This window comes from Paramormyrops kingsleyae, unplaced genomic scaffold (assembly GCF_048594095.1).
Source record: "Paramormyrops kingsleyae isolate MSU_618 unplaced genomic scaffold, PKINGS_0.4 ups186, whole genome shotgun sequence".
NCBI classification, from domain to species: domain Eukaryota; kingdom Metazoa; phylum Chordata; class Actinopteri; order Osteoglossiformes; family Mormyridae; genus Paramormyrops; species Paramormyrops kingsleyae.
In genome coordinates, this window is record NW_027326124.1 from 8,172 (window position 1) to 34,118 (window position 25,947).

Sequence of the window (25,947 nt, forward strand, 5' to 3'; positions counted from 1 at the left end):
ACAAGTTATCCCGATAAGCCAGTAACCCTGCTTCCAAGTACAGGGGGCCAGTGCTTTCTCGGTCAATACAAACAAACAAGCATGTGGTTTAGCTTAATTTACTGTCACTAAATTGCCCTTAGCGTGTGAGTGTGATGGTAACACGTCCCATGAAGGCTGCTCCGAGTCCGGACTGACTCCAGGTTTAGCGCGACCCGCCGAGCGCGCGCACCGGGTTTGGGCGTTTCCTTGGTAACTGACCGGTAGGCAAGGAAGCAGGAAGTGCGCGCGGAGCATGCAGCCAGCTTCGCTGCCGAGGAGAAGGGCGTATGTGTCACACAGCTCCACAAACCTGATTAAGTTTAGTTAAGGGGTGAAGGCTGCCGAGGATGGGTTGCTTTTTCTCCAAGCGGAAAACACTTGAGCTGGAGCAGATGCCGGCTACTGCCGAAAGTCTGGACAGGGGTAATGCTGAGAAAAATAAGCAGCAGAACGGCGGTGACACACTGGAGAAGGTAAACGCTTTATTCAGGCTTAAAGAAGCTCCGATCCAAAACATAGGCAGGGTTGCCAGCTTTGGTCAGCTAGCTGGTGTGAGATTTTCAATTCGAGACGAGTCTGCACACGTATTTCCACGTATATAACAGTTTTATTACCTTGTAAATTGTCTGTAATGTTTGCCAACTGCCGCAACGCTTCTGATGTGGCTAATTTGGGGTTTGTAATGTAATAATATAGATTTGCCGTAAGATTTCTTGCGTGAGCGTGATCGTCTGAAAGCGTGTGTGTCAGCCCTGCATAGGACTTGTTTGCAGGTCATGAAGGTCCACTGGTTAAAAGTGTCTTAGACCAAAACTATTTATAAGTAGGTGAGATCCTCAGAACTAACAGTTAGTCATAAGCTAATAAAGTGCAGGATATTTTAGACTGTAGTGGTGAAATATATAGATGTAAAAATGTTGTAATGTTACGTGTTTAAAGCAGGTATTTAAAGATAGATATCGTTTTAAAGGACGTGCTATACCACTACCTTCACATCTACACCAACAGCCAGAAACAGCGATACAGCCGGACCCTCATGGGACTGTAGTTTATCGTTTTTGTAAAGGCACAGTTTGTTTGGATGTATTTAATGAACAGTATCATGGGGTCTCAGGAAGGATAACTGTCACCTTAGACCTCTGGGGTCAGACTTAAAGCAGACGGAGGACTACGTACACTTTGATGAAGGAGTAAGCCCGTTCTTCCCCTTTTCTGTGGGCTTCCCATGCATGCCTCAGCTTCCTCCCACAGTCAGAAGACTCATTGTTCAGATGAACTGCTGACTCTCAATCCCCAAAAATAACTACTTCACCGTAATTGTGTGTGTGAAAATGAGAACACGTCTGGCCACACTGGGTGTACCTTCTTAACACACTGTGGTTCCTGGGAGAGGCCAGAGACCATTGTAACTAATTGGATTTAAATAGATGTTAAACATTATTCTGGACATGTTTAAGTATTATTTCACCATTTTAGCTTTTGTAAAGATTGTAATGTCTTTATACTGCATATCAGGCATATTAAATTACATGGAATTGGCATTCTTTATGACCTAAACTAACTGGGCCCGACTGGCCACCATTCTAATTTTACCCCCCCACCCAATTCTTAGGTGGACCCTAAGGACTATACGCTGACTGGAATGAAGGATGGCACCATTGGCCGTTTCCCTGGCAAAGTCAACGGTCAGCAGTTTGTTATCCAGAACTGTGAGAACTGCAATATATACATATTTGACCATTCAGCCAGCATAAACATTGAGGAGTGTGTAAACTGCCGCATTGTGCTGGGCCCGGTGAAGGGCTGCGTCAGCTTCCACGGCTGCCAGGACATTAAGTGTGTGGTGGCGTGCCAGCAGTTCCGTGCACAGGACTGCAAAAAGATGGATGTCTTCATTTACTGCGCAACTCAGCCCATCATCGAATCCTCCACGGGCTTCAGGTTTGGCTGCTACCAGTACTATTACCCTGAGCTGGCCTTCCACTTTAAAGATGCTGAGCTGAGCATCTTCAACAACAACTGGAGCAATGTTCAGGACCTGACTCCAGCCTCCAGTGAGGCCAACTGGAGTCTGCTTTCTGAAGATGCTGTACTTCTTGATTATGTGCCAATGCCGGACTCAGATTCTGAGTTCAAGTCTGTAAGGATCTTGACGGACGTCAGTCGGAGCATCGTACCCATGACCCATGGTCTGCGTCAGAAGAACAACGAGGAGTCCTGTCTTTTTGTATTCTTTTCTGGGGATTACTCCACTGCCAATGCCCGCAAACTCATAGACGAGGTGAGAGGTCGAGCTGCGATTCTCAGTCTGTGGTCCTTATCATTTTGCATTGGTAATTATGGTGCTTTGCAGTCATTCCTTTGCACAACCTATATAAAATGCACAAGCTATTTTTCTTGAACATTAGTTGGAAAGAAAAGTTGTGAAACTGAAACCTTTGATGTTGTTTTCGAAGAGGTGTGGTTGTGTGGGCTGTTGTCTCTACCTGTGATAGGACGTCTACGGCTCCACATGCCCTTGGCCCTGTAACTTCGCTGTCACCCCAAGCTTGTTCTTGCGTGCATGTGTGTCTCATGGAGGGCAAGATGGGCTAAAGAGTAAAGAGAATTTTCCCATGGGAATTAATAAAGTATCACAATTCTATTCTAAAAGTGAAAGATCTAAACTGCCAATTGAATTTATATGGCTACCTAGTATCTACTTGGTCAAAGTAAATATGCACATTTTTCATTTTTTGTACTTGTCATTCATTTAAATTACTTGTCTCCACTGAAAGGGCCTAATTATATGCCCTGGTGGAAATATATTACCAGGAGTCTATAGTTTATATTAACAGTTTTTTTTGTGCATTGACTCACTTCCTGATAAAGGAAACAGAACCATAATAAGGAACTGATGATGTCTTTTTTCACTTCTGCTTGATGCAAGTTCTTACTGTATCCTCCAGGTTTCATTATGACTGAAGCTGGTTAGGACTTTTAGGCAGGTCAATTAATATCATACTGATCAGACGCAGGGCAGCTTGGTGAGTTAATTGTGCCATTAATGGAAAAATACAGTGGTTAAGAAGATCATGTCCATATAAACCTTTTATCTGGTTCTGCTTGTTAATGTAGGTGGTGCACTTCTGAAATAGTTTTTCCGATTATCCAGTGAAAACATTTTTATGTTGTCACTAATGATAATTTCTACTGAATGACGTGATCATGACACATGCCTTATTTGTGGTAAGACTAATTTTCATATTTTTTTTTGTCACCGTACGTTTTTGAGCATGTTACATCCTCCTTTCACTACAGGCAACTGGAAAGGGCTTCGCCCTCATCCAAACAAAGGAGGTTTCAATGCGCCCCGAAGATGTCAGCAGGGTATTTCAGAGCAATGCAGAAGATCTCACAGAGTTAATAGCTAAAGGTATGTCCTGAGATAAAATGACGCATTAACGTGTAATGGCAAACAACAATGCACCATTTTAAGCTGATGTGCTAGCAAATGTAATAATATTTTTTATTACACCTACTGTTAATGGTTAATTAAAGCAAGTCATTCCTTGTAGGCCCAGTTGTGGCTCTGGAACTGAATGGAGATGGTGTGGTTGAAGCCTGTCGCTGCATTGCTGAGGACGTGTTCAGTGAGACAAAGGTAAAAGGAGATCATGGGTTGGGTCAAAGGGCACCAGTGCTGTTGGCAGGTTTTGTCACTTCCTGTCTGCCGTACAACAACCTTATACATAGTTTTGGTCTTTTTCAGGTGTTTGTTTCAGAAAACAAAGATTCCTCCTCAAAAGATGTGGACAACTTCTTTAATTCCGAAGACAAGGAAAGGGCACTTTGAAATATCTGTATTTGGAGATATTTGATATTCCATTTCTACACGTAACATATCACGACATTTAAGAATGTCATTAGTAAATTTTAAACTGTTTATGCCTCAAAATCTAAAGCTTTAATATTTTTAATGATTTATTCTATGTGAAGTTTGAAACTGTTTGCAATATAAAATATGTGTAGAGATATATTTGTATCAGCTTCATGAGTTATAAAATGCTGCAGGCCTCTGGTTTGTCCGTGGATTTGTAAGTGATGCCCATCCTTCTGAATGTAGGGAGTTTTATACCTGCATTGGCTGTCACTTCTCACGATACTGTATTTTTATTAGCAACTTTATCATTGGCATTATTGCCTTTTCTTTAACATAACTCCTTGCTGTGTTGTTTGGAAATCTTTTTTTTTTTTATTTTGCTGTGAACCTCTCATATATTTTCTGTTGCATAGTGTGACATAATTACATTTAAAATTGCTTTATTTCTCATTTGTAGAGGAATATGGGATAGAATATGTAGGTGCAAGAATAATCAGATAAATTATTTTTATATGTATCTATATAAGATTCAAGATCCTATATACATCCTTATTTTTATTTTATTTTTTTAGAAGGTTTTATTTTTTGAAAGCAAAATATTTACTGCTCTAGCCATAGATCATTGACCTCTAAAAGTCCCAGTGCTATAAACAAAAGTATTGCACGGGCAGGATTGTAAGAAAGCATTTACATGTGCTTAGAGAAACCATGAATGTTGCTGCTTATTTTATTAAAAAATGAATGTACATTTTATTTCAATTGGTTTTTTTAAAATATATGGAGTCCCGTGAAGTTTGTTGATTTTTTTTCAAGCTATACCATACAAAATGCTTCCGTCCAACACCATTCTTCACTATAACATTTTCATCCATCCATCCATTTTCTTTCATTAAAGCTTATACGATGCAGGAGGCACGGGTAGCCCCGGGATACTAGTACGTCACATGGCACGCACTCTCACATGTAATCCTATAATGATAAAGCCTGTATACATCAGAAATCAGAAATAATGCAGAGTACACGAGAGTACAAATGGGTGTATTTCCCCCCACCCCCAAAGATTAACTATGTTGGGTCCAGGATCCTGCGTGCCTGGTAGCACATCATGAACTGAAACAGTAAAGCAAACCTCACAAAGCGATATATAATTAGAGTAAAAGATTTGGTAAGGCTGGGGAGGGGAACCCGGCGGAGTGTAGGACCCTGCGGCCCCGGTGGCACAATAGGGCTGCTGTGCCATGGCGGAGGAGGAATTGCCGCGGTAGGAAACAGAAATGAAAGGTAAAATAAAGAAAGCGTGCGCCTCTCTCCTCAACCTAACTAGTGTGTAGGTGAAGATATGTCTTAGATTGCACAACGGCCAGCACGGCACCTAATTAGTATTCGTCGGCCGTTTATGATGTAAGGTAAGGTCGATGAATGAACAATATTGTTTGCTTGGCTCTGCCACTCAGCTCCGTCCCTGGATGGTTTCTCTGGCCGGCGGGGCCTCCCTGCCTTCTCGTGGGCTTGCCGCTTTGTACAGCACCAGAACAAACCATAACCTTACATTCGGTGTATACAGTAGTGTAAATGTCACCCCGGGGCTTTAACATGATATTTCATATTAGTGTTTTTCTTTTTCGAAGCAGCCGTGGTCATTCTCATACACGAAGGCCTTTTGGCGCCAAGGCCGACGCTAAATGTCGGCAGCGTGAATAAATCCGGCTGCTTGTTCGCGGACCGGGGCGCTGTTGCCTTGGTTCTGGGGTCACGGACAGCCCGTTTCTTTGTAGCCTCAGACACGGGCGTTCAGGGCTGCCGCCGGGACGTCTGCCTCGGGGGTGCATGCATACCCCAGTAAACACCACCAGCCTCCTGCGCCAGCTTAAACTGCAGCAGTAATGTAATTTCTGATCACCCCCCTGATGTGAAGCCATTGATTATTCTTGAATGAACTCTAATTTGAATGCACAGGTGAGCACGAGCCATTTTATCCATAATAAAAGTGTGCACACTCATCTGTATTTGGCCACCATAGCATATTTTTAAAACGATTTTTGTACACATCTTTTTCTTGCCCTGTAATGATAAATCTTATACCCCCCACCCCGTTTTTGAGTCATTGTCTAGTTCGTTTTGTGACTGATTAATGGTCATGCACAGCTGTCCATGCCATACCAATGTAGTTCCCTGTTTGGGAAGACGACTGCGCTTATTTTATTATCACAAATCAGCAGATTGTAGGAACATGATGATAAGTATTCTGTCCTACATTCTGCTGTGTCCCGGTTACGTGGTCATTGTTTGGCCTTTGATGAAGCGTTGGGACCATCGGTCTGTGCGTGAACTTTCTCAAAGCAAATCTACAGCATGACTTGTATCACAGACATAAGCAGTGCCACACAATCAATAACAGCAGTAACTCTTGTGAAATGTCACTTCTTATGGGAGATGTAACAAAGTTACCATGTAACTATAAACTTGAAAATGGTCACTGTACAGTGAATAACCTGCATACAAGTAATTTGGTAACAGAAACTGTTCTCGGGGGTGTCGGAGGGGCATGGAGTCCCAGCACATGGCAAGGTCCCTTCAGTGCATTAACTCATGCGTATGATTGGGCAGGCGACTCAAGGTGACATTTTGTCAGGGGGCCCAGAATTTCCTGGTACGCCCCTGTCTATCATAAAGATATTTCTGTACAAATGTGACGTAAACAGCTAGTCAGGAGTTCAGGGCTGACGCGCACCCTTTGGTACCTTCCTGATTCAACGTTCATTACAGCAGAATGACAGCCGAAGCAGGGCGCTCGACTTCCCAAAGACCCATTTAATTTTAAATAAGATGTGTTTTCAGTCACCTGAAGCACGGGTGGGTAGCTGGCTGGGTGAGATGTTGCCTTGCAGTGTAGCTTTCTTCAGTTATGCAGTCATCTAGTCACACTTTTGTTATTCACACTTATCAGTGAAAAGCAGTGAAAAGTCACTTGACACATCTGATAGGTTCTTTGGATGATGGATTTCTCTGATTTCATCACACTATATTCAATTAAAATATATATTTTTACAATGTACAGGTTCATTCATACATTCGTTTTAAGGTTTACATTTCAGTACTTATAAGGTTTAAAATATAATTTTGTTACATTGATAGGGTGAGATAAGCCTTTCTTTGTTCACTGATTGGCTAAGTAGCAATACACAGAATAGTTGAGTTTTGCTGAAGCTGTATATAATTGGGATTATTTGAAAGGTTTCATTTTCCCTCAGATATTTTCAGGTACCATTTGGGGGAAAGTGGTACTGAGCTGTTGTGTTAAACTCTCTCTGCACGTGCTACAGCCTCTGCTTCCTGACTTTTTGTGGTCGCAGGCTGAAAATTTATCAGTTCTTATGCAAGAATCTGCAAAATTTCTGGATTATGGCGATTTTATTTGGATGAAAGAAACAAAAACAGCAGAGTAAGTGTCCCTGTTCACCTTTCTCTTAGGGGTTGTGAAAGTTTTGTGTGTTTTACAAGAGACAAAGCCGCAGCGAAACCTCAGGGCGGTAACGGCTCCCCCAAGTCCTGTGTGGTTTTGCTCTTAGAGTTTTTGTTCTGTGACACGTATCTAGTCCTACTGCTGTTCACCAAGGCTGGACGTTGTTACATTCTTTAATCAGAAACATCAAAATAGTTAAAACGTATCGAGTTTCTTTGGCATCTTGTGATTCACACTTTCAGTTTGGGTTTATATTTTCCAAGGTGGAAGCACATTGCTTCTTTGTTTAGTTTTTTAACGGCGTTGTATATAGAATGCATGTTTCAGTGAAGATTTCCCTGGAAAACAAGTTATTAAAATGGGAAAAGAGTAAATTCACATTGTCTGGTTGTCTAATTTTCAAAAGTAAATATTGTACTGACTTCTGCAAACCGATGATTTCAGTAGAAGTGTCTTGCATGCATAACGTTTAATGTAGCTTTGCTATTAGTGTAAATTCAGGGTTGAGGTTGTCACTTGCAGCTTAAGCAGGGCAATCGTCACACAAGTGCAAACAATTACACAAATAGATTGTATGCGGTTAACGTGTCGTTGATGGCATTGAAAGGAAATAGTGTTTCCGGAACTGGCTGCAGAGGTCCATTGAACTCGATGGACAGCCAGTGAAATAGTAAGTTATCCGTGGTGTTAATGCAGTTCTTTTCACACTGTTCTACACACCATTACTGTGTAATGGTGCATATGAACAAAATGTGACACACAGCATAAATACATACAGCTTTTACTGAGACTAATCTAATTTATGCTGGAGGATTTATGCATATATACAGTACGTTTTTAATATAGTGTGAGCTTTATGTTGTTAGTGTATGAAAGGGCTTTATTTTTCAGTTTGAATTGTACTCATCTCCTAGGAGACCTTCTACCAAATTTGGCACATGAGGTCCTATCTGGCCTGGAAGGTTATAAAGGAGCCTTCCGTAGCTTCTCTGCTGGTTCCCCTTCTTCATGGAACTTTGAGATCATGAAGCTGTTCTCTGTAACACCCAGCACCTTATAAGATAAGATTTAGATAAGTTAAACTTTATTGATCCCAAGGGGAAATTCTTGTGCATACAGCAGCACAGTGTGTAAAGACAAACAAATATAAAGTACAAAAGAAGAAATAAATGTAGCTCAGACAAAAAAAAGTACGCAAATAGAATATTATGAAAACGAAATATTGGGGAAATAAAAATTGTCAAGATATTTTATAGCGTAGAGTGTGTGCTAAGTTTAATTAGGCTTATTCTTCTAAATTTACAGTGTTTAGGTTGTATCTAGCAGACTGTGGAGGTTGTCCATCTTGACTGGAGTACTTTGTTTTTCGTCACTTCATTTATCTGAGCAGAAAATTAGGAGTGAGCTCATTAGCAGCCAGTCAGTACTTTCTGTCCCTTTCTGTGGGAAGCCTGTCTCTAAGCTTCAGCATCACGGCCTCTTAGCACATTGACACCGAAATCTTTTGTGCATGGAATAAATGGCTCCAGTTATGGAGTCAGCCCTCACAAACATCAATTGTCTATGTAGTACCCTGGGATTTATTAATATAACTTCCTAGGCATTCCTGGGAGCCCCAAGAATGCCACGTTTTTAATAATACCATACCATACATATTTCACTTATCCATCATTTTGAAATACTGTTTTTTCCTCCCCAGAGATGAGTCTTGAGATTTAGGAAAACGGAAGAATACTCTAGCATGCTCTTCTTTTGGGGATGTATGGTAAGCCGAAAAGTCTGTTTAACTTTTATTCCTAGTCCTGTGCTACAGAAATATATCCACATTCTTGCAGTATAGCACTCTGAGGCTTCTTGTAATGTTTTAGTCACAGATGTCTGGTTGTTTCCACAAACAGTTGGCATTGCTGTTCTCTTATGAATCCTATATGGTAGAAGTTTTCAATTTGGAGACTGCAGAAACTGTCAGAATTACTATCCACTTGATGTAATGCAAAAAATATTTATGGGGAAACTTCCCCCCAACCTTCGGTCCTTAGGTGGTCCTCACTGATATGGCTTCTTATTTCATGCCTGGCTTGAGGAAGCTTAAAACCCCCTGCACTGCCGTCATCGAGGTGCTATTCCAAATCCAAACCAGGATTTTGTTTCAACCAACCAGTTCAGCATAAAGAGTCACAGAGTACTCAACTGGTTGGTTGTAACAAAATCCTGGTTTGGATTTTCAATTTCTGGACCTGAAATGTCTGCCTCTGGCTAATACGAGCCCCCCGTTCCAGCCTTGACGACCTTTTCTCCCGGCTTCAGGAACTGCAGGATGAAGCGCCACGGGTCTTCAAGTAGCAGCGACAGCTCCGACAATGAGAGTGAGTGTGACCCTTCTAGTTACATCCTCATCTGCCCCCAGTGCTTTTCAATACCTCAGTCTCCCAAATAGTATGTATTCAAACTCGCACTGGATTGTTTTGTGTTCAAGCATGTATTTAATCAATGGCCAGTGCTGCCTACAATGTACCTAAGTCCAAAGAAAAAAAACGCACTTGAGGTTTACTTTCACAAATATGACTTGCAACAGACTGAATATCCAGAAGAGAGAGCAGTCAGCGGAAAACATACAGAAGATACTCTGCAAGCTTAGGCTCGGAAAAGCAGGTTGCGAGTCGGACATTATCAAGTACTGAAGTATAAACGTACTAAAAGAATTTTGTCTTGCCTGCCATGTTCCAGAATCAAGCAGAGAAATAAGCACTGCAGATACGTTTGTTTGCATAAGTATGGCAGCACCCAAGCTCTGAACAATGCAACAAAAGATTATTTACCAAGAACTGTGTCATCTGGTGCTGCAGTGCAGGGACCCATGTTATTGTACTGCAAGGCAAGTGGCTGACATTAGACCTGACGGCTTATGGTCATGACTGAAATAATTTAAGGCTGATGTACAAGTTAGGGAGACAATGGCCGTAAGTATGATTAATTACCACGTGTTGTAAGTTGAGGAGTATCACTAGAGTGGCTGCCAATGTCATACTCTATTTTTAGGAGTATTCGTTTACTTCTGCTCCTCTTATCTGTCTCCCTAATATCCATCTCAGGTCCTTCAACCTCTTTCTGCTCTTCCAGTAAGTATGGAGGGAAGGCCGGCACCCCCATTTCCGTGCCGAAGAAACCGGCAGAGGTATCAGTATTTCCGCAAGCCTGACTTTCGCCTTCCTCGTTGTCGGAGGTGACCGACGCCTGTGCGCGCCTCCTCCCTGACGTAACGTCTCCGGGGTTGCAGGTTTTCCGGAAAGACCTGATCAGTGCAATGAAGCTCCCTGACTCCCACCACATCTCACTGGAGGAGTATTACCTGCTGGCGGACCCCTGGAGGCAAGAGTGGGAGAAGGGTGTCCAGGTTCCGGCCAGTCCTGACGCCACGCCCCAAGCCTCAGTCAGGTGGGGGTCCGCCTCCCATTCGATTTCACTCACACAACCTGCGGGGCTGATTGTTTTCCTTCTGTCGTTTGTCGGGATTCACCATGAGCAGTACAGGGCGATTTTTTTTTTTCTTTTTCTAGACAACAAGATTTAACAATTAAATTATGTTAATTTACAGTATTTTTTTTTTAATTAGCACGTGCAAACTAAAACAATATGGTTAAAGCTAAAGCAAGCCCCACTGATGTCTGTGGCGATGGAGAAAACAGAGCCTCAGTACTGCTGATGTGTCCCCCACATGACCCATGTGCAGGATTGTTGCGGAGGAGCCCAAAGAGAGCCTGTTCTCCAGGCCGAAAAAGTACATCCAGTGCTGCGGCCAGGAGCCCCAGGAGCCCCAGGAGCCGGGCTGCATCAGCGTCCCGGAGCTGGCGGAGGCCATGTGCCGCTACGACCTGGACGACATGGACCTGTTCTGGCTGCAGGAGTTGAATCAGGAGCTGGCAGAGATGGGTAAAGGGGCAGGCAGACTTTGTGGGCGGGGCTGCTATACTGCTTCCGTGTTTGTTTCGGCCAGCGTGATAGAAATCTATTTGCAAGTTGTTTTCTACTTCTTCCTTAAAGACATGGGAGGGCTGCCTCGAGACTCCTTTTCACTTTTTAAAATCCATGTCGCGATTTGCACACACAGAATGATGTATCTGACGGGCAAGAACCCTCAAAGGCTTCGAGTCCCTAATCGTGATACCATGTTAATTTGCTCACTGCTGACACAGGCTCAAAGTCACCTGCATGAAACACTAAATGGTGTTATGTGAAGAATTACTCCTGCTCAGAATATTTAAGCCTTCACATAAATTTGTGGGTAATGTTTTTGTATGCCAGTTCACGGCCAACCTCAGCACATCTCTGACTCCTTATGCCCTTACCCCCCCCCCCCCCCAACTCCCTGGGAGTCACAACAGGTGGCTGCCCTTGCTTGTTCTCACCTACAGAGAGCAAATTGGGGGAGGCGGAAAGAGAATTTCCCCATGGAAATCAATAAAGTATTAAAGTGTGTGTGTGTATACATACATGCATACATATGTTACATCATATATATGATTTCCATGATATGTATGATTGTGATTGGAGTGGTCCTGTGTCTCTCTGTGTTTGCAGTAACAATGCACTCTGCTGCGTGCGTGTGTGCGTGCGTGCGTGTGTGTGTGTGTGTGTGTGCGTGTGTGTGTGTGTTCATTAGGGGAAGATAAGTTAGATGAGCTGACCATGGAGCGCGTCATGGAGGCTCTGGAGCGCCAGTGTCACGACTGCATGAATCACGCCATCGAGACGGAGGAAGGTCTTGGCATCGAGTACGACGAGGATGTCGTCTGCGACGTGTGTCGCTCGCCGGAGAGCGAGGAGGGCAACGACATGGTCTTCTGTGACAAGTGCAACATCTGCGTGCATCAAGTAAGAAACCAGTACGCACTGGCCACGCGCCATTCAGGCACGCCGACAGTAAAGGTCACTGCCGTTGTACTAGTCGGACAAAATTCAGTGAGGAGTGTGAGCGATTGCTTAGAGGAAGTGGCCGTGAGAGGCCTGTCGATAGATGGAGACGGGTGTGTAATCCGGCTTGTTTTGCCCTGCAGGCCTGCTATGGCATCGTAAAGGTTCCAGATGGCTGCTGGCTCTGCAGGACCTGTGTCCTGGGCATTGACCCGCAGTGCATGCTCTGCCCAAATAAGGGCGGCGCCATGAAGGCCACCCGGGCGGGCACCAAATGGGCGCACGTCAGCTGTGCCCTCTGGATCCCCGAAGTGAGCTGGGAGCCAAAATGCCAAGTCTATCCCTGTGCCAGGTTTCTTCTGACTGCATTACTGTAAGTGACTCTTTTTTTTTTTTCTTTCCCCCTCACGACCACTGCTGTAGGTGAGCATTGCTTGTCCGGAAAGGATGGAGCCAATCACCAAAGTGTCACACATCCCGCCCAGCCGCTGGTCGCTGATCTGCAGCCTCTGCAAGCTGAAGATGGGCGCGTGCATCCAGGTGGGCCGAAGCCCATCCAGCAGCGTAGACCTGCTGCCACATTAAGCGAACAAACTTAATCTTATCACAGAAAGCTGTCATCTAGTCCTGTACTACATCTTGAACTGTGTTTTTTATTTCAGGCATGTAGCTACTGTTACTCTGTTTCTGATCAGTGTGACCTTCTGTCCTTATAGTGCTCAGTGAAGAGCTGCACTGTTCCGTTCCACGTCACCTGTGCCTTCGAGCACAACCTGGATATGAAGACCATCCTGGATGAAGGCGACGAGGTCAAGTTCAAGTCCTACTGCCTGAAGCACAGCAAGCCCAAGGCGGGGGAGGGGGGGCTCAGCCCCGCTCGCCAAAAGCCCCCCACGGAGACCGAGAAGCTGGGCCTGCGAGCACGGAAGCTGCAGGAGCTGGAAGAGGAGTTCTACTCACTGGTGCATCCCAGGGAGCTGGCTCAGAACATGACGCTTCCGCCTCACATCCTGGACTTCATCTTTCAATACTGGAAGCTCAAACGCAAGAGCAGCTTCAATAAGGCCCTCCTTCCTCCCAAAGAGGAGGAGGAGAACGTGCTGCTGCAGCCCCAGGAGAACAGCGTGCACACACGGATGCGCATGTTCATGCACCTGCGGCAGGACCTGGAGCGAGTGAGTGAGGCTCCGTAGCCAGAGAGAAGGGCACGAGACCTCTGGTGTTTCGCTCCGTTAGTCTTCCTCCCCGTGTCATGACCTTCTGCTTCGCTTGGTGTTGCAGGTGAGGAACCTGTGTTACATGGTGAGCCGGAGGGAGAAGCTTAAGTTGTCCCACAGCAAAGCCCAGGAGCAGGTCTTCAACCTGCAAGTGCAGCTGATGGATGAGGAGCTATGTGTTGGTATGCAGCCCCCTTCACTTCAGAACTTATTTTTCACAAAAATAAAGGCTATTTCTTGTTCTGTGTATAAACTTATGTCTTGTTGCTATTTTTTTTTTTCTTTCAAAAAACCACACTGAAATTATTCATTGAAATGTAGCAAAAATATCGGTAGGTTTCATGCTCACTTCATTTGCAAAATCCCACCTTCGACAGTAGAAACCTTCCATGGATATGAGTGATGCTCGCACTCATCAGGTCAGGGCTACATCAACAGCCTTATTGCAAAATCCGTGGAAAATAACTTGGATTTTTTTGTGTCTTTGATCTTAAAACATTCTGACTTGTCTGATCTGGCTCAATGTTCACTTTGTACTCGCCATTGTCTAATTATGCAGGGAATACTTTTCTTGCCATTTTTACAAACATCAGTCTTTCTGTTCACATTACAGACATGGTACTGCAAAGATGCTTTGTGGGTTTAAGTGTTATTTAAATATTTTCAACTAACTGGTTAGTAATGGTCTGTTCTAGAAATTCAATGTTCTTCGCTTTGTTTTCAGGCACTTCTCTCCCTCGGTCACTGGAGAAGACCATCAGTACTCCACCAAGGATAATGCTAAAGCTAAAGATGCCCAAAGAAGCTCTTGGAAACGGGAAGTCCAGCTTCAGGTCAGGTAATATTTCCTTGTGTCCGGATAACGGCAGGGACGTGTTCGACGGCAGCAGTGGCAAGGTGGGACAGGTTAAGGGGCGAGACCAGACATCTCACCTCACCAACGGCCTTCTACCAGTTCCAGTCGCCAAGCCACCAGGAAAGACCCTGGGGCATCACTCCATCCTCCACGGCCACTCATCCAATGGGCACAGCAAGCAGGAGCGTGAGCATCGTCGGCTTCACAAGTTCAGCGGCGTCGTGGAGGACCTGGCGGTGAAGGGCTCCTTCAGAGGCCCCTATGAGCACAGAAGCCGGGACAGCATATCGGGCAAAGAGTATCTGCCAGACAGTTTGGGCCACTTCACCGTGGAGCAGTCCAGCCGACAGCTGAAGGAGGGCATGACGGAAGCCACAAACGACCGCGGAGCGGCAGCCTGGAATACCTCCACCAAAGACCCAGGTACGCCCTGCCAGGAGAGTGATGGGTACTGCCCCGACCTGGAGCTCAGCGACTCGGAGCCTGAAATCAAGGGGAGGAAGAGGCGTGTCCGAGACCTGGGTTTTGGCCTGGAGGAAGAATATCCGGATCAGGACTGTGGGAAAGGCAGCAGCAGGAGCAAACTCTTATTGGGCTCCAGGACCTCTGTGCAGAGGTCTTGACCATAACTCTTTTTTTTTTCTTTTTCTTTAAACGTGACCTGGTTCTGGTATCTCCTCCTCTGGGCTCAGGATGAAGTTCAGGGTTGTCCCGTGCCTTCATGGAGGAATCGCTCATCATGTAAGGTTTCCCGGCAGCGCCAACCTAAACACGGATGCTCCGTAAAGGATCAGGAGATGCCTGCCCTTCCTTCCTGCCATTGTAACCCAAGGGCCACATTCACTAGAGTGAATGGTCTGGACCAGCTAAACTACTTTTTTTTGAACCAGGAAGAGACTGAAGTATTTATGTCTGTCTGCCCTTTCTGCCTTTCCTAACGCTACACAAGTGGATTTTTAGCTATTGAAACTGAGTTAATTTAAAGACACATGTGGCATATCTGTAGGGCGTGTGTAGAACAGCCTTTTAACTACTGTTGTGGATATTTAAGAAAAGTCTCTACATTTTATAGTTTTGAAATAGTTACTCCTGGCAGCTGAAGAGGAGGTCTACACAAAATGCCCTTGTCAATTAACATGTTAATTCACACCCTTTCCCTGTGTTTGCAGAATAGTCTATTTTGGTGACTTAAGACACCTGTTTTGTGTCATGGCATTAATAAGAGACTGAAGCCATTACTTTCCATGACACTCCTCTCTCCTGGCTTGGGGTTCTTCTTGGTGCTTTTTTGCCCTTTTATGGGAAAGTGTAAATACCTGAGTTCTTCCACCAGGGGTTTGGAAAGATGGGATCTTTGTGTTCAGTATCTCCCTGTGAGAATCGTTATGTTCAGTGCAAAAAAAAAAAAAAATCTCAGTGAGCACATAATCTGTAAGGATGAATGCTCCTATGTTAGTATTTTTTTATACATGACACATCTTAAGCATTACCAAAATTTTGTGTACGTGACTAAGTACATGTATGATTATAGTTAATTTCAGATCAATCCAAAGTAAAACTCTAAAACTGAAGTTTCTTTGCTTTTAGAAAATGAAGAAAATCCAGGTTTCAACTTGCATATATTTAGGAGAAAAATCATTACATTAGCCAACTGCACACAGCCCTCAATCAGGACTATTGTGTTTTTCAAAGATAATTGCTGGATTTAGAAATTGCTGGTGGAATATTTTGCGTGAAGCTGTGTGAAAGAATATTAGTGATTTTATAAATTATTACTGCAGTACATCCCTGAAGTCTACCCCTGCAGTGTGTATGCACATTACTGCCAAATAAATAATCATGGAAAATGTCAAAAACTTGTGCGTTTCTTGCACGGAACAGCAGGTTTAGGAAGTACTCGTGTAATCAGTTCATTATACAGTATGACACTCCTTGCTGTAGTGAACCAGTGGAAATGTGGACCAATCTGTACTCCCTTAAAGCTGGCAGCTTTACTTAAGGGCCTGTTAATGGTCTAGCTACTCCATGCTGAGGTTTTGGAAAGGCTGGACGGTCACAGAGCAGCCATTCCTTTGCGTATGTGACTTCAGGCACCTGCAGTCCAGGGTATTGCTTGTGTGCTGTATCACCCCACCTCTTATTGTGCATAATTGAGAACTTCTTGTATAAAATGTTGTTGTTAAAAGGCATCACTGAGTTGTGTCATCTTTCAGACTATTGAAAACACTGTAAAGAATTCCTGGAGGGATGTCTTGGCTTTCACTCAGACAAAAGCCAAAGGGGTGCTAATTTTATACCATGTTTACTGCATTAGGTGGTATTGAATTTTCAGGTGTTGTTTCTTTTTAATGTTTTCATTAAATTAAAAAATGCATCCCAGTTTATTGTGTGATTTCCTTTTGCTGCTTTGCCTCTTGATTTTAATGGATTTTAACTGAAATAACAATGAATTTTGACTAATTACTTTGTACATGAAGACCCATATGTGTATGACAGGAAATGTTAAAGCTATTGATGTGTCAGTTGGCGTGAAAATATGAGGTCATGTATTGAGAAAATTCACTTTTTTTTAAGGTGGAAATTGTGACACAACCTAAATTTCTTCCATCGTCCAGCCACTTGCCCAGTGTGGGGTATTGATAAGCCTGCAGTCTGTCCCAGGTGGCATCAGGCCCACCGCAGGGGGGAGTAGCTTAAATATGTGGTGTGTGGCTCTGGCTTAGGAGCCTGTGAATGGAAGGTTGCTGGTTCAGTTTCCAGCATTGTTTTCCAGCAGTTTCCAGTGATTTCACCATTGGCTGTGTTACTTTGAATGGCATGCCAGTCTATTGCTGGATGTGCACACACACCCTACAGGCAATTTTGAAACCAATTTTCCTGACTACTTTCTGTCTGTCTGCACTGCGGAAGTCAAATGTCCCCAGAAGAAACACAAGCGACAAGGGAACAACATGCAAACTTACATAACGGGGGTGGAATTCAAACCCCAAGTGTGAGAGGCAATAGTGTCCAATTTTGGATTAAAATATCTGTTCGGTACATAAATATCAAGTACATTAATGAAAAATTATAGCAGTAGAAGGAACCACTCAGAACTGGGGGTCTAATTTGGCCCCTCCCCTCTGAAACTGGTGAGTTAATCAGATCTTTACTACCGTCCGGTTACGTGATGCCTTTTTTCCATTTTTAATGAAAAGATTAATATTATTAGCTGTCATCAAGTTGACATGGACTGCTGTTGACCATATAATTTGAATTCTTCCAGAACATCCTGTCTTCTGAGTCTTTGAACTTCCCAGTGGCATGTTCAATTCTGTGATTCAATTTTTTGTTCTTCCTCTGAAATTGTGTACTGTTGATTGTATACTGTTCCCTGTGCTATTAAAATTTCATGTTTAAAGCATTTGGAACTGATATGCACAATCTAGTGAAATGTTTACTTGTATAATTGTCACTCGATACAGGTCTTTTCTCTACCTATGTTTTTCCAAATGAAGATGGCACAGTGGCCTAGTCCTACCACCCACCGGGGTCTGGGGGCTCTGTGTGCAGTTTGCATGTTCTTGCATCACATGGGATTCCTCCTGGTACTCAGGTTACCTCTTTTGGTTCAAAGACGTGCTCTTAGGCTAACTGGTGCCTCTAAATTGCCCATAGAGCAGGGGAATTCAACTAAAATCTAAAGAGGTCCAGTTACAGAAAATTTCTTGAAGCAAAGGTCTGGAAGATCATAATGTCTAACTATTTAGTGTGATGTACTGTATATTTAAGCAGCCTATCAGTTGTATCAACATTGCATGTAATCAGTACTTGACTGTCAAATCAAGTTAATTCAGTACAATTCAATTTGAGATGTCTGCATACATATGTAACAGTTCTTACCTTGTAAAGAGTCTGCTTTTGTATTTAACCGTGTAAATACACCTTTGACGTAGCTTATTTTAGGTTTATAATGGAATAATATAGATTTGCCGTAAGATTTCCTGCGCGAGTCTGAAATCTTGTGTGGCATGCCAGGTGCTGAAAACGTACAATTTTTGTTTCACCTGAGTTGATTTATATAACAGAACATTACTTTATACAGTTGTTAAAAAGCGGAAACTTCCACGAACATGAAATCACCAATAAACCATATCTATTTATCCAACATGTTATATAATACATACTGTGTTTGAAATCTTTTCAGCTGTATGATTTCAGGACAGATCAGCCACTCTTTTAGGAACATTACGGCTTTTTGGTCGCTTCGCTGCTGCTATTAACACTAATGGCACATTACCGCAGACAAAGGGCTGTATACGCCGAACTACGCTTCGCGGTTAAAGACATTTGACATTCATTGGCATGGGAAGCGGCGGTTCTAGTGTTAAACCACAACCGAAAAGACTACAAACGCTGCGCCGGTTAAAATAGAAGCGTCCCGTCAGGTTTTAAATCATAACTTTCTGTTTTGGCTATCGGTCCGGGTCCGTATGGGACAGCTTCTGGGTCCGGACCCCGACCGCGGTCCGCCTGTTAGTGACCGCTGCCATAGAGTATGCTGTGTGTGTGTGTGTGTGTACGCCCTGTGATTTACTGACATCCCATCCAGGATGTACCACACCCTTGTGCGCTGTTCTGCTTGAGACAGATGGAGGGATAGAGGGTTTGGTCTTTGTGAAAAATCATTAATTTTGATAATACATTTTCTGGAGCTTTACCATTCCTATAAGCAGACTCCCTTCATAAGTCTTCAAAAAATATCCACTGCAACGTTCTGTTGTGGTTGGAGTCTATCCCGGGAAGAACAGGACAGAAACCTGGAAAAATCCCGAATAGGACACCAACTCATCGCTATGCTCTCATTTACATTTTCTCGGTGTTTTTCTACAGTCAGTTTTATCCAGTCGACAGCAGAGTTCGCTGTATAGTAATTTTGGAGCAACCCCACAGTCTAATGCTAGTTTAGTCCGAGTAGGGAAATTGTAACTACGACATAACGTATGTTCAAGTTGTTAAGTCTGAGTAAAATGGAGGCAGTAAGAAAACTACGTTTTGTTTTCGCTTAATTTTGTATTCCCCCAACGTTACTGAACGTGAAGAAGAGCTCAGGAAACCCATTTGTTTGTGTTTGCTTGTGTTGATAACTAGTTACTCGCTAGTCCAGTTTACAACTTAACAGTTAATAGGTTAATATACATATAACAAAATGAATTCTTACATTATTACATTAATTAATAATCACATTACCTTTAGTAATCCCCTGCTTAAACAACAGCTAGGGGTAGCTAGCTACATATCAAACATTAAGCCACAAACCTATCAATATTTTTTTGACGGTTCACCATTTAATAATCTGCTCACCCACCTTCAACACAAGAGTTTTGCAATGGCAGGCAACATAAAATGTACTAGTTTCAAATGAATTTGCCTTTGACATAGACTGTAATGAAATAACTTTCCCGACATGACTGGAAGCCAAGCTGACAAACGCCGCGTCCAGCACCGGCTGCCGGACTCACACTCCGGGAGACCCAAGCCGGCGCCCGCGGCTGACTTGGCGCTTTCCTCTTGACCGAGGAGTGACTGTGGAAAACTAGTAATAATTACTTATCACTTTACAATATACGTGCGAAGTATATAAATACATCTCACAGCCCGGGTTTGGACTTAACGCCGTGTGGGTAGAATATAAAAGGGCGGCGTTAGCGGCTGTACCGGGCGGTGAGTTTCCGCGTTACAAGGTCGTGATGACGGATTAGCACGAGCGCTTCTCGAGATATGAAATGCAGCGCCGAACGCTCTGCAGGTCCTCTTCATCTTACACCGGGTCTCCCGTGAAATAGCGATAGTAATCTACGATAAAGAAGACGTTAAAATTCGAACTTAATTTGAATTTGAATTGCGAGTTTTCCATTATGTTAGAGTATCTCGCTGTACTTCCACACGAAGCGTCCATTTGCAAGCCGACACGGCGGACGGCCGGCTGCAGCTCGGGGCTCCGGTTTCACCTTTACCTCTCCTGACAGTGCCTGGATGGGACAGACTGGAAATGAGCGGATGTGTCTGGGCCATTTGTTTTGTTATGGGAAGCTTTTTAAATCTGTCCCCATAGCAGTTTCCTGCAGAAAGGAGTAAAGAAGAGATTACTGTGTAACTTCCGCGTCGTTAGTTATTCGGGGAAGGTAATTATTCGTTTGTTGCCAGGTAACTTCCACGATGGTTAGAAACAAATGTATGCTTAATGTGTTTATTGATAAACGTTGTTCGTTTTAAAGGATAAGTATTCATTGGTGAATCAGTAGATTTTGGTATAAAATTTACTTCGTAATCCTTTTCGACACACTGTGAGCTTTTTATATATGCAAAGTATTTACTTATATTTACAAAATCTTTGTTACCCTCTGGCATACAAGTTTATACTGAATCATTTTCGCTTAATACAGAGATGTCTGCGAGTAACCAGTCCCTGAGAGATTTGCCCACAGACAACTGGATGTCTCACCTGCCAGCCATACTTCAGAACCTGCCTCTCTATCACCTGGCCATCCCAGGTAAATGGGCACGTTCACTTCCCAGTAACTAGTCACAAAAATCAAATGAATATTTATGATCACAAAAAGTGTATGTAGAAATATTTTATTCTTGGATGAGTTTTTTTTTTTTTGTTCTTGTATTCTGAAGTTACGATTAACGTTTTAGATTTAAGCATGTTGTGTGCACTTTGTAGGAAGTCATAACGCCATTACTTACTGCCTGGATAAGAACAACAGTCCAATGGATCTCACACAGCCAGATTTGCTGCAGAAGGTGGATAAGTACATGAAGCCACTGGTCCGTCCTTTTTTGTACAAATGGGCTGTAACACAGGTAAGCAGCATAGAAATTCAACTGCCGTTTCCTTTCAGCCTAATAAATCAGAAAACTCATCTAAGCACTGTATTACTGAGATTTCTAGTACTGAGGCTCAGTTAAAACATGTAGAGTAACGTGCCTGGGTTTCCAGGTCTTGTGGAGAAGGGTTTTTGGGTCTGATGATGAAAGCAACATACCAGCTGCAGAGTGTTTCTCTTCATCAAATACTTCTGGGAATTGAAAAGGAGTCAAGTGTGGTCAGAAAATTCAAATTGGGAAACATGACAGTTCATCAAAACGGTAACCCAAAGCACACTATTAAAGGAAAAGTGCTTAAAGACAAGCATGCTAAAATGGAGCTGTCCAGTCAGAGCCCTGACATCAGTGGTTAGAGTATAGTCGCTGAAGAGGGAAGTTCATGAACGGAAGCATGTTGTACTGGCGAATACTTATCCAAAAAGACTTGTCAGTAGTTGAAATGAAAGGTGTTTTGCATATACATACACAATATATACTGTGTATGGTTGTGTACTCTGACTGTGACTCTTTATGCTCAGCTGGTTGGTTGAAACAAAACCTTGGTCTGGATTTGTACTCTCTGAAACTTTCCACCTCTGTCTGTAATGGACTTTTGTGAGTAACTTCCCCAACACCGAGTGTATACCTGTATCTGACATGCAGTCTAGGTTTCTCATTTTCAGTTGTCATTTCTTTGAAGGGTGTGTGCACTTTTTTTGTGCACTATTCTTTTGATATTATTTTGCACCAATGAGCTTCGAGTGATGTAGTCACATGTCCAGTTACTTATCTACCCACGCTCCCTGCAGTTTGAAAACAGGTTTGGTCAGTAAGTGTGGATGAATATATTTTTCTTACTGGAAATATAATTGGTGGTTCCAATTCCATGATTTCTGTTCCAGAGTTGTTCTTTTTTTTTAATATGAATGACATTTGTCTGGGGAGCTGACATGCAATGAAGATAAAAGGAATTAAATATTCAAACTGAAATTACTGTTTTCTGCTCAGCTTCAAGGTGTGATTCTGATAAACCCTTAATTAGTGTATTTTGGTAACCCTTGTGAGTGACTTCCATACTCCGGTAGCAGCATGTCGGTCATCTACCCCCTTCCTGTTTTCCTCAGGATTCCAGTGTAACACAGCAGTTGGATGGCGGAGTCCGGTACTGTGACCTTCGAATTGCCCATCGGCCCAATGACTGCTCCAGTGACTTGTGCTTTTATCATGGCGTCTATACGACAGTGACCGTGGAAGTAAGTTAACATGCAGCCTGTGTGACTTCCTAGTTTATGATTGAAGTCTAAATGTCATTTACGCTGACAAAAGTAATACAGTAATGTGGCTCACATTGTTAAAAAGGTTGTTTTTGAAAGCCTAAGCTATGAATTGCTCTTCAACACAAAGAGGTATGTTATCGAATAATTACTGTTAGCCTAGTTTGCAAGTTTCCTGTACAACTTCACAGAAAACGAAGCATGCTTCACTCCTTGGTTATTTAAAGTCATCTGCAGTGGAAACCACGGAGAAATATTACTTGTGCAACAACAATGCAACTTAGCATTATGCATGCTGTAATGTTTTTTTTTTATTTTATTTATCGAAATACTGCCTGTTCTAAAAATATTGACATTTTGTGTGGCATTTATAACATTGATGTCTCTTATTATGTACAATTTAGTTTACACTCGGCTATGGAAAAGTTTTGTATTTGCAACATTTAAACTATTGAATCAACTTGAGGCCCTTCATTAATTGGTTTATATGTGTTACATTGTACAGTTGGTTCCCAGGTTAAGAGCATGTGACTTATGGACAGTTCATACTTGCAGACTGCCATAAAGCCTGTTATATTAAAAATTTGGGTTAAATGCAATGGCTCCTGATAATGAACACATGCACTACTGTGTGTTGCTTAACGTACCATGCAGTACCGTATGTAGTTACTTATAACTTATTACTGTATAAATATTATTATGTACTGTATGATTAATTGTCTGACTTGCCTACAAATTTTGCGTAAAGACTTTGGAAACGGAACTCATCTGTAACCTGGAGACTGCCTGTATATCTAATAGAGTAATATGAATTACAGAATTTGTCTTTACAGAAAGGTTCATGCTGCTGCAAGGGTTTTTTTCTTCTCTTTTGTAGTCTGTTCTGAAGGAGATTAGAGAGTGGTTGGATGTCCATCCAAGAGAGGTGGTAATCTTGTCCTTCAGTCACTTCCAGGGATTAAACCAAGAACTTCACAATGTCCTCATTGAAACCATAAAGGATGTGTTCACCACAAAGTTGTGTCCTAAGAAGGTACTGCTTTCTTGTTTTTCAAGTAGTTTTCGACATGAATTGTTGAACAGAACAGCTTTGTTAATAAATACATGGTGTGTTTAATGAACTAGAGGGGAAATGGTAGGGCTGGACGATATCACATCGATATTACGTCGCCCATGCCCAATAGTCACCACGGCTTCAGATGATGGGTGAAACATTTGGCCAGATGCCAGCCTTTCATTACTATACTGACATTTATACCCACAATTTTAAGCAGATTAGTAGTATATTAAAGTGGCGCTTTATGATGCCCAAAATTTAGTAATCGTTATAAATTTGGCATTTCCTTATGTTCAACAAACGTGTTGGACTTTAAACTGCAGAAAGTACCACCACACCACTGACATCTTTTTCTCTTGTTCATCCGCAATATCTCCTCTTTTAAAAGATGTCACGGCTGCTGAGCTGTTCCTTTCTTCACCACTACTTCAGTGCATATCACGCTGAAGTATACCAAACCATAGTATACCAGAACAGTATTATGTGGTGTGCTCCACTAAATGAGTTTAATAAACATAAAGATATGCAATTTTATACAGATTACTAACTTTTGGATGTCACAAACGCATCTCATTAATATTTTAGCCATGCTACTAATTTGCTTAACAAATTGTGTTCGTAAACAAACATCTGTATAGTGCCGAAAAGCTAGCATCCAGCTAAATGATTCGCCTGTCATCTGAAGCCCTGGTCATTATTGGACAGGTGAAATTTTATATGGATGTGATATCGCCCAACCCTAGGAAATTGCTCATAAGATATTGACTTGAATTTATGTGACTCTCTTGTTAATTCCAGGAGATGGTAACCCTGAAGAACCTGTGGAGCAAGGGCTATCAGGTTATAGTATCATATGACCACATGGCTGTTAGTCACCATGGCGAGCTGTGGGCGCCCATCCCGTACTGGTGGGCAAACAAGTGCAAAGCAGAGGCGTTGATCCAGGAGTTTGAGCGAAGGAAGCAGCAAGGCCGCCCAGGTGAGGAATGAAGATACATCATGTGGTTAGAGTTCAACCAGTCTCATCTAGTATTTTAATGTCAGCTTTAGTGGAAGTGCACAGTACTTCTGTGAAGACCCACTGGCAGAAGCTTAACTTAAACAATCAAATCAAATTGTGCGCTGGTTTAAAACAAAGAAACAATGTGGCCTGAATATTTTTACAGCAGGCTTCTTTGTCGCTGGTATTAACCTGACAGAAGATTTGAAGTACATCTGTGGTCACCCTCTGGAGTCCTTGAAGGACCTGGTGATGACCACCTACCCAGCACTACTGACTTGGGTCATGGCACAAAGCCCTGGATCCAACAGTGAGTGCATCAACATCATTGCGGGGGATTTCGTGACTGACAGCCAGCTGGTATCATCTGTGATCGCGCTAAATGAGAGCCTACTGAAGTGTACAGAGTGCTGATGGTATTTGTAGAACTTTTCCTATAATGTTGGGTCATTTGCACACTGATGTCATTTTAAAGTTTTACTAGATACAGCTACAAACTTTAAAAACAGCATTTCACTGCCGAATGCACAGACCTTAAATTGTCAGTACCTACGGTGCTTGAAGATAAATACTGCATTTTTTTTCTTTCACTTTTTAAAAACAATTTAGGAATTAAATTGAATTCATGAGTTTATCATGTAAACTGGTATTCACAAATCTTCAGTGTTTTTATCATTCTGTGCAGTGACAAAGTGATAGATGACATGCAAAACACAGAAGGAAACGTAATGAAGTTGTTTGCCGTGTTTACAATATTGTACTGTATATTTGATAGATATTTAAATTACATTAATGCTGTGTATATATACATGTTTCTTGTCCCGTTCATTTGAACATTTTTTGCATTAATGGAACCTTGGGTATCCAAAGAAAATCTATACAGCACACAAAGCAGGATTGGGACTAAAACCACCCGCCCTAGTGGCACTGATGTCTGTGCTGCCTGTGTGGAACCAACATGCCACCCACAAAGGGCTAAATATCTGGTAGTGCTTACATAAGACTGTGTGTGTCCTATTTAGGTTCTTAATGTATTTAAACTGGAGATTTATGTTTAGCGGGTATTTTTATACAAAATGCATTGTTCAGCCAGTTCCTTGGAGAAATTGGGGTGATGGATCTTGTTCAAGGGCTGAATGGTGGCATCACTCTGCTGACCCTGGGGTTTGAACCAGCAGCCTTCCAATTACGGGCAGAGAAACAATTTTTCTGTGACTTTTAATGTGTTTTCTGGTTTTTTTTTTCTACTACTTTAAATTTTATAAGGAATAAAAAATAGCTTTTGGCAGAACAAAGCACACACCTCGATCACAACCTGTGGCAGTATCTTGCATTGTTCTCAGGAATGAGGAACGTGGACCTGTTTAAGATCTAGATTCAGCTGAACTTGATTTGCCGGAATGTTACTGCTGAATAAATAATCAGGAATCTGTT

At 42.6% G+C, this 25,947-nt stretch overlaps 3 protein-coding genes across 7 annotated transcripts; all 3 read left to right on the plus strand.

Annotated features, from left to right (window-relative positions):
* The first annotated feature begins 245 nt into the window (after nt 1–245).
* Nucleotides 246–4,675, plus strand: LOC140587361 (protein XRP2-like). The gene is made up of 5 exons (XM_072708621.1): nt 246–494; nt 1,634–2,302; nt 3,322–3,436; nt 3,579–3,664; nt 3,773–4,675. The coding sequence occupies exons 1-5, from the start codon at nt 369–371 to the stop codon at nt 3,854–3,856; spliced, it is 1,080 nt and encodes a 359-aa protein (XP_072564722.1). The 5' UTR covers nt 246–368; the 3' UTR covers nt 3,857–4,675.
* A 281-nt stretch (nt 4,676–4,956) lies between these two features.
* LOC140577526 (protein Jade-3-like) lies at nt 4,957–16,709 on the plus strand. 4 transcript variants are annotated; one of them, XM_072708620.1, is made up of 13 exons: nt 4,957–5,164; nt 9,046–9,111; nt 9,654–9,712; nt 10,439–10,521; nt 10,624–10,781; nt 11,077–11,276; nt 12,007–12,218; nt 12,401–12,568; nt 12,681–12,797; nt 12,974–13,432; nt 13,539–13,656; nt 14,199–14,312; nt 14,430–16,709. In XM_072708620.1, the coding sequence occupies exons 3-13, from the start codon at nt 9,664–9,666 to the stop codon at nt 14,951–14,953; spliced, it is 2,202 nt and encodes a 733-aa protein (XP_072564721.1). In that variant the 5' UTR covers nt 4,957–5,164; nt 9,046–9,111; nt 9,654–9,663; the 3' UTR covers nt 14,954–16,709. The 4 variants fall into 4 exon arrangements, with proteins under 4 accessions (XP_072564721.1, XP_072564719.1, XP_023679755.2 ...); XM_072708618.1 differs by having other exon boundaries at nt 14,199–16,709; XM_023823987.2 differs by having other exon boundaries at nt 10,467–10,521; nt 14,199–16,709.
* A 3,396-nt stretch (nt 16,710–20,105) lies between these two features.
* Nucleotides 20,106–25,947, plus strand: LOC140587363 (PI-PLC X domain-containing protein 1-like). Of its 2 annotated transcripts, none has more exons than XM_072708624.1 (7): nt 20,106–20,516; nt 20,756–20,863; nt 21,040–21,179; nt 22,307–22,435; nt 23,334–23,489; nt 24,312–24,492; nt 24,680–25,947. In XM_072708624.1, exons 2-7 carry the CDS (start codon nt 20,758–20,760, stop codon nt 24,925–24,927), a joined length of 960 nt encoding a protein of 319 aa, XP_072564725.1. In that variant the 5' UTR covers nt 20,106–20,516; nt 20,756–20,757; the 3' UTR covers nt 24,928–25,947. The 2 variants fall into 2 exon arrangements, with proteins under 2 accessions (XP_072564725.1, XP_072564724.1); XM_072708623.1 differs by having other exon boundaries at nt 20,106–20,494.